This window comes from Solanum stenotomum, chromosome 2 (assembly GCF_019186545.1).
Source record: "Solanum stenotomum isolate F172 chromosome 2, ASM1918654v1, whole genome shotgun sequence".
In the NCBI taxonomy this organism is placed as follows: domain Eukaryota; kingdom Viridiplantae; phylum Streptophyta; class Magnoliopsida; order Solanales; family Solanaceae; genus Solanum; species Solanum stenotomum.
This window is the reverse complement of record NC_064283.1, coordinates 51,713,651-51,722,372: the sequence shown is the minus strand read 5'-3', so window position 1 is coordinate 51,722,372 and position 8,722 is coordinate 51,713,651. Positions and strand designations below refer to the sequence as shown.

At 36.0% G+C, this 8,722-nt stretch overlaps 1 protein-coding gene and 1 pseudogene across 1 annotated transcript; both read right to left on the bottom strand.

Moving 5' to 3' along the window:
* Positions 1-1,115: 1,115 nt before the first annotated feature.
* On the bottom strand, positions 1,116-3,009 carry LOC125854502 (probable disease resistance RPP8-like protein 4). Its single transcript, XM_049534075.1, has 2 exons — positions 1,435-3,009; positions 1,116-1,348 (listed from the first exon to the last, which is right to left on the bottom strand). The coding sequence occupies exons 1-2, from the start codon at positions 1,937-1,939 to the stop codon at positions 1,272-1,274; spliced, it is 582 nt and encodes a 193-aa protein (XP_049390032.1). The 5' UTR covers positions 1,940-3,009; the 3' UTR covers positions 1,116-1,271.
* Positions 3,008-5,331, bottom strand: LOC125856082 (disease resistance protein RPP13-like; annotated as a pseudogene).
* Positions 5,332-8,722: the final 3,391 nt, after the last annotated feature.

Sequence of the window (8,722 nt, the reverse complement as noted above, 5' to 3'; positions counted from 1 at the left end):
GCACTCTGCCAGGGACGGAGTCCCTGCATTTGTGAGTATCATCAAAATACATAGAATATAACACAAAGAACTTCAATTGAGGCGGAGACCGAGTTTGAAGTTTATGAATTATTATTAGGTTCTAAATTAATAATTTAGATATATTCAATGAATTCTTTAATATAAATATAGAGTTTGAACCAAAGCTGCTAGGTTCAGTCAAATCTAAGGGTTAGCTTCACCCTCTTGAGATACTCTATGGGTGCATTCGATTTTACGTACATTTTTTTTACTTGAACTTGATTATGAAAATCTGCATTCGATATATACTACACAAATTTAATTTGGTTCTGATTTCATTTTTTCGATTCGATTTTTTTAGGTAATCATAGTTTGTCATGTGTTAGTTCTCAATTAGAACCTTTAAGTAATCAGTAGTATGTGTTTCTTTAAGACACTTAATTGACATGCATGGTGTAATTGCTTCTAAATTGTGAAATCAAATCTGTTAATGGGTTTTAGAAAATCTTTTGTTTTTTCTAATATGATTTATGAAACAATTTATTTTAGCTTTTTTTTTTTAATTTCGATTCTTTTTGGAACACCTAATTTTTATCTGGATTTCGAAGGTTGCGATTAATAAAATTTTTAGCTCTAGGTGAAGTTCATAATTATAATAAAATAATTCGATGGGTAAGCTTTTAGACAATTGAGACAAAAGTCGATATCCAATATTATAACATAATTACTTTTCTCCGTTTCAATGTGTTTGTCAAACTTTTTTTTAGTCTGATTAAAAAATAATATTTTTTTAGCAATTCTTTGATTCCAACTTTACATATATATGACATGTTTAGAACTATGAAATTAAAAGACATTTTGGTATATTTAACATATCTTTAATTTAAGGTCACAAGATTCAAAAATCTTTTTACTTTTTAAAACTTCATGTCAGGTTAATATAAGACAAACAAATTGAAACACAAGTAATTTAAAGTAAGAAAATCTTTTATTCCTTTAGTATCGATTTAAAATATTCCACGATCGCATGCATTAATCAAGTAAGATTTTGCATAATTTGCACAAGTAGCACAATCTGAATTTAGTAAACATGAACTACATGAAACATGGCCATAAGCTAAAGCATCATTAGGATAAGGAGATGTTACATAATAATCATAACCTTGACTAATTGGTGTCTCATTTTGTAAAGTTTCAAAGAACATAAGTCAAACTTTTTGCAAATGAACCACTCACATCAAGCTTATTACCATTGCTCACAAAATGAAACTTTATTGATGCTTTGATAGCCCAACTTGATCAACGTGAATGTCTTCAAGTGACAACTTCTTCTCCTTGTTAACACACACTATAAAATCAACATTAATGAGAGGCATGCATGGCACTATAAAATGAAGAAAGTTATGTAGGATTGAGATTTGTTTGTATATTTACCTTTCCTATTATCAATTAAGACTTCATATATGCTTGCCACGTCTTTCATTCTCTGAGGAATCTCCTTTAGGTTTCGACAGTTTTTGATATGAAGATCATTAATGAGAGGCATGGCATTTGTGCCTAAATGCCATATTTTTAGGTTTGAAAGTTGATCAAGACAAAGGAACTCTAGTTGACTGAAGCTGTTATCACTGCACATTATTTCTTTTCCTTCGTAAGCTCCATACAATATGAGATTCCTTAGGTTTGACAACATTCCCAAAATAGGCATCGGATCTTCTCTGAGTTTTGAGTTCCTCAGAAACATCATGGTGATGGAATTTGGAAACAGAGGTAGTTTCTCTATTCTCCCTTTTAACCACAATTTCTGGAGCTTTTCACAACAATTAAGAAATTCAAGGGATGGGAATGATTCATAACCTTCACAAAACAATCTGATAGTGCTAAGGTTTTTCAAGCTGCTAATGTTGTTTAAGGAGTAAGTTTTGGTAATATCATGCATGGTTAATTCTCGAAGATTGACTAAATCAACAGGTTCAACATTTTTCCAGTGATCACAACGAACGCCTTTAAGAACTTGAAGACTAGTGAGTTTGCTTAGACGTTTCAGAGGTTTTGAATACAGAGAATCTAAATGTCTTAGATTTATTAGGTCAGCTGTCTCAGGGGGTAGTTCGCAAGAGAATCTTCCCTCATTGACAACAACAAGTGTCTGTAGATTCTTGAGGTTGCCAATGGAAGAGGGAAGATTACGAATACCTCTCAATCTTAAGAACTTGAGGTGGTACAACTTCCTATGGCATCAGGTACTATAGACATACTGTTAAAACACATCTCCAAGTACAACACATATAGATGTTGGAACACACTACTGAAGTTTATAAGACTCATCTTACGAAAATCTGGATCGAAGAACATAATTGACCTCAATTTCAAGTTAGAAAGATCAAGTGAGAGGTACCTTTCTCCTTGACTATGAATGGCATGTCTGATACATAAAGAGGATACGGAGTGGCTTCTTGGATCATAAATGTCAAAGAAGTTTACCTCCAATGCCTTTTGTATGGCAAGATCATGGAGTAAATCATGAACCCTACATTCAGTAACTTTTTCCCAAACTGTATCTACCACTTGTATCAAGCTTTGTCTTATCAGTTCATTCAAGAAGCCTTCAGCAACATCCTCCATTCTTTATTCTCCTCTTGGTATGAAACCTCGTCCATCCACAACCATATTATGTTTTCAACATCGACCACTTTATCTTCTGGAAAAATACCAAAGTACAGAAAACACTGCTTGAGCGCAGTTGATAAATCACTGTTGCTTAATGATAGTATGTTGGAGACTTCAATATATTTATCTTCAATAATGTTCTTCCAAAGGTGATCTTTCACCTTTTGCCATTCGTCTAGCCCCTTTTTATGCGAAAGTAGTCCGCTCAGTACAACAATCACAAGAGGTAAGCCTCTACACTTTTCCACCATATCCTTAGCTAGACTTTCCATTTTTGGAATCATTGCTCGAACATCAAGTAGCTTCCTACAAAAGAGATCCCAACTTTCTTCTTTTCTTAGGAAATGAAGTTTATGGACAAAACCTCTGTCGTCTACTCTTTCAGCGACATCCTCTTTGCGTGTGGTAATAATAACTCTGCTTCCATTCTTGCTATTCGGGAATGCTCTTTTCAAACTCTCCCATGCTTCTCTTTGCCATACATCATCAACCACCACAAGGTATTTGCGTTCTTTTAAAAGATCACGAAGGTAAATTTCTAGATCTCTTTCTGTCATCCTTTCCAACAAATCTAGAGTTTCTTTAGTGCATCCTTGGATGGATTTTATGATAGTCTTAAGAAGGTCCATTGTGTTGTACTCTTGAGAAACACATATCCAAGCGCGTGTAGGGAAGCTAGAGACTATGCTAGAACTTCTATAGAGGTTTCTCGCAAGAGTAGTCTTGCCTAATCCGCCCACACCATAAATGGAGAGGACGCTTCGACGAGGCTCTTCTTTGAGAAGTCAGCTAGCAATGTTTGTACAACATCCTGAAATCCAACAAAAATGTAATCCTGGTCATCCACATAGGAGGTAGTTTTCCTCAACGTTGTAACCTTATTACTTGGCCCTTCTCCTACATTATTATTGATATTTGTAATACCATAAGTCTCTCGCTTACGCGAGATATCTATGATTCACTGCTTGAGTGATTGAGTTTCCTTACTGACGTTGTAGAATTTAGTCTCCTTCTTACAGATGCAAGCGCAAGCCTTGAGACGACTAACAAATCCATCATCATCACCTTTACCAGCCTCGAAGTTATAAGTCTCGAGTATAGCAACAAGATCATTGGAAATAGAGTTGATCTCAAACACCCATTGTTGAACTCTTTGATCTCCACATTGCTTTAGTTCTGCATCTTTGAGGAAAGACTATATGAAGAGTAGCTCATTTCTCAGCCACTCAACTTTCTCTCTCAGAGATGTACGCAGAGAAACTTGTTGTATGAGGAAATCACCCAATTTTTGAACTGCAAACGACACAAAGGCATCAGCCATCTTCAAAATTCTTGTTTTTTTATATGTGGAATACACTCAGAAACTGTAGATATAAAAGTTAAGACCTCAAATAATGTGTTCAAAGGGTCCACTTATCACTTATGTGATTAAAGTTTAGAAAAAAGGCAAGAGGAAATGAAAGTTCACATTATCAAAAAGGAAAAAGATGTATTAAAGCTTTTTGAAATTTCCCACTAAAGCGAAAGGTACATTTTTTTGGAATATCACACTACTCCTTAATTGTCGATATCTGATGTGGCGATTAAATATGATGATCCATGATTGTTGTGGTAATGGTGGTTATTAAATATCTAGTAATTCTGTTTTATCGTTTACTCTAACTTATTTATAATAGTTTTATCCCGCAACCTACTTTTTGTGTAGTTTCTCTTTTAAATTACTGATGTGTGATAGTATGTAAATGATGGTAAACAATACAATCTGGTTATCTAATATAGTTAAACAAAAAAAACCTGGAAAAATAATACTAGAACACGATAACTTTAAAAGGCTAAAATCCCCGATTGCTTGATTAAAAGAGAAATAAAAACAAGAAGGAATTTCTACAAGTTCCTGTTTTCCACTATAATGGCATGTGTTCTCTCCCCTCTTGTTTTTATTTGGTCTACTTCGTATGGGATACTTTTTCCTTTTTGTTTAATCCATTTTCAACCCGCTCATATTCAATTCAACCTGCCCATTTGAAGTCATTGTACAAGACGTTGTACGCTAGAAATGTTCACAAGAAAATTGACTTAGTCAGATACTTATGAAAGTTGCATTGTCTCCTCTGATGGATTCTTTTCCCTTGCTTTTTGACCTTCAAGCTTCGATGAGTTAACGATGGCCTCTGATATAGCCTTTGGTAGCTAAAATCCAGGTCATTCAATAGAGGCTGCACGATCAAGTACCAATGGTTCACGCAATATGATCTGAATGCCATCATATCCACAATGCTGAATCTGCTTCGCCTTTCAAACCGAGAGATAGAACCATCATAAGCCAGCAATCGCTACATCCATGTTTTTGACATTCCATCTCGTTCCACGTGCTTTTACTTCCAGGTTTTGCCCCAATTCAGAAACTAGCTCCATGGAGATGGGAAGCTGAAGATTAAAAAGAAACCCAGAACAATTAGAATAATTCCCTTCTTCTTCTTAAGAGAGTAAGAATCAACTGCTATGTTTCGGAGAGAGGTATAGGTTGAGGGTATACTCTTCCCTCAGGTATGGGGCCGGTTCCGCCTTCAGCTGGAGAGGGAAATTCAAATACATAGGATGTTGCCTCAAAGAACTCGAGTCCCAAAGCTTATATCAATCACAACTAACCTCATTTTCCATTTAAGCTCAAGATATAAAGCATAATAAGGTGAGCTGAAGGTGGAAAGATTAGTCCCAACTTGGTGATGGTTGCATGTTGGATATATCAAGGATATACAAATATACTATTTTTAAGGATCCGACACAAATACGTCAACGTCATTATTGTTGCATATTAATTGCCCGGAGTTTCTTACCATAAATAAGTTTTCATTTTAGGAAAATGTTTTAATATTTTGACTAGTCATTTTCTTGTAGGAAAGGTTTTAGGTTTCTATAAATATAGGTTTGTTCCTTCTAACTTAATCAGCATTCACAATGCAGTCCTAGGGTTTTGAGAGTTTCAGTTATGGGGGAGAATTTGTGAACCTACTTGTATTCCGAGTGAATTGGTTGGAGTTATTTCTCTAAATATTTTGTACTCTCATATTTATAGTGAATTGCTTATCTCCTTTGTGGACGTAGGTCGATTGACCGAACCATGTTAAGTCTGTCTCTTTTGGTGAGTTTCTCGTTTGTCTTCTTACTCGTAGTCTTTCGAGGTTTTATTTGCTAGCTTCCGCATTACACCTGCTTATTTTTGATCCTAACAAGTGGTATCAGAGCCATGGTTCAATGATGGAACCAGGCTAGAGATGGGTGTTCATCTTGGCGGGTGTAGTTCTAGCCGCAACCTTTTTGACAGTAATGAAGATTTTTGTTGGAGAAATTGTTTTAGAGAGGTTATCTGTGTCGAGACGTAGATTTGATGGAGGAGATTATGGGGAAGAGATGCAAGGTCCTAAAGATTATGTGAAGAAGGTGGACAACTTTATTTATTCAGAAATTCAGGCCAAGGGGGAGATTTGTTGGGTACTAATTGCCCCGAGTTTCTTACCATAAATAAGTTTTCTTTTTAGGAAAAAGTTTTAATATTTTGACTAGTCCTTTTCTTGTAGGAAAGGTTTTAGGTTTCTATAAATATATGCTTGTTCCTTCTAACTTAATCAACATTTACAATGTAGTCCTAGGGTTTTGAGAGTTTCGATTATGGGGGAGAATTTGTGAACGTACTTGTATTCCAAGTGAATTGGTTGGGGTTATTTCTCTCTATATTTTGTACTCTCATATTTATAGTGGATTGCTCATCTCTTTTGTGGACGTAGGTCGATTGACCGAACCACATTAAATCTCTCTTTTGGTGAGTTTCTCGTTTGTCTTCTTACTCGTGGTCTTTCGAGGTTTGCTTTGCTAGCTTCCGCATTACACCTGATTATTTTCGATCCTAACAAGTGGTATCAGAGTCATGGTTCAATGATGGAAGCAGGCTAAAAATGGGTGTTCATCTTGGCGGGTGTAGTTCTAGCCGCAACCTTTTCTCTTTTCCTCTCAATCTCTAAAACGAATCTCTCTTGATTTTTCTCTCTTGTGTTTCTGAAAATAAGACCAAATAAGCCTTATATATGCCACATAATATTTGGGTTATGGGCTAAAGTGGGCTGGTCCTAATAAGACTTTTATTTATCCACATAGGAAGGGAAAAAAAGATTCTAAACCCAACAATTCTCTCCCTCACAACTATGTGGAGGAGACCACCATCCCGACGATCATGCAACAATCCTCAAACTTCCCTTTTGGCAAAGCTTTAGTCATCATGTCAGAACCATTATCATTGGTATTGATCTTTTCAATTTCAAGCAACTTAGAATCTAACACATCTCGAATCCAATGATACTTCACATCAATGTGTTTAGACCGACCATGAAATGTAGAATTCTTGCCAAGATGAATAACATTTTGACTGTCGCAATAAAGTACATACCTCTCCAGATAAAATCTTTGCAAGCTTTAACAACAACAATAAGTTCAGCCTCTATAGTAGATAAAGCAACACATTTTTGCAACCTAGATTGCCAAGACACAGCTCCCCTTGCAAAAGTAATCAAGTAGCCTGAAGTAGACTTACGAGTATCAACATCACTATGTCTGAATCAGTGTAACCACAAAGAATAGGCTTCCCTGTACCAAAACACAAACTCAAACTAGAAGTGCCACAATGATATCTCATAATCCACTTAGCAACATTCCAATGCTCTCTTCCCGGATTAGAAAGAAAACGGCTAACAATATTAACAACATGAACAATATTTGGTCTTGTACACACCATTGCATACATCAAACTACCAACAACTGAATCATAAGGAACTTTCTTCATATCTTCCTTCTCACCTTCACCGGAAGGACAATGTCTAGTACTCAATTTGAAGTACATAGCTAAAGGTGTATTGACAACCTTAGCTTTGTCCATGTCGAATCTATGAAGTACTTTCTGAATATACTTCTCTTGTGACAACCACAACTTCTTGGCATCTCTATCACGAACAATCTGCATGCTAAGAATCTGCCTTGCTGGTCCCAAGTCTTTCATAGCAAAAGACTTATTCAACTCTTGCTTCAACTCTTTAATCCTGCAAGCATTATGACCAACAATAAACATGTCATTAACATAAAGCAAAATGATAATAAAGTCACCATCAGATAATTTTTGCACAAAAACACAATGGTCTGAAGAAGTCTTTTTGAAGCCTTGCTGACTCATAAAAGAACCAAACTTCCTATACCATTGCCTGGGAGCTTGTTTTAAACCATACAAGATCTTCTTCAATTTGCAAACATAATTCTCTTTTCCCTTGGCTTCAAGCCTTCCGGCTGCTCCATATAAATTTCTTCATCCAAGTCACCATGGAGAAAAGCAGTTTTGACATCCATCTGTTCAACCTCTAAATCCAGACTTGCAACCAAGCCTAGAACCACACGAATGGATGACATCTTCACAACTGGAGAGAATATCTCATCAAAATCAATCCCTTTTTTCTGGCTAAAACCCTTCACAACTAATCTAGCCTTGTACCGTGGAACTGGATTACCATCTTCATGTTTCACCCAGAAAACCCACCTATTTTTCAAAGCTTTTCGATCTTTAGGTAACATAATGAAATCGAAGGTATGATTATCATGTAGAGACTTCAATTCATCCTCCATAGCATCAAACCACTTTTCTTTTTCTTCACTTTCCATGGCCTCATCAGGACTCTCTGGTTCTCCCCCATCAGTCAAGAGTACATACTCATTAGAAGAATAACGAGATGAAGGTATTTTCTCTCTAGTAGATCTTCTGAGAGAACTCTCTGGAGCATCAATAATAGTTGGTTGCTGACCAATCACATCGTCTTGCATTGGAGCATCAACGACATACTAGTCATTCTGAATATGATAACCATCTTTAATATCAACTTGATTTTCATCATTTTGAAGATTTTCACCTGGTGGAATAGTCAAAGGAACTGGATCAACATCAACTAGGCTGTCACTACTCTGAGAACCAACTTTCTCAACGTTGTCAAGATCTTCAATTGTTTGATCTTCAAAGAAC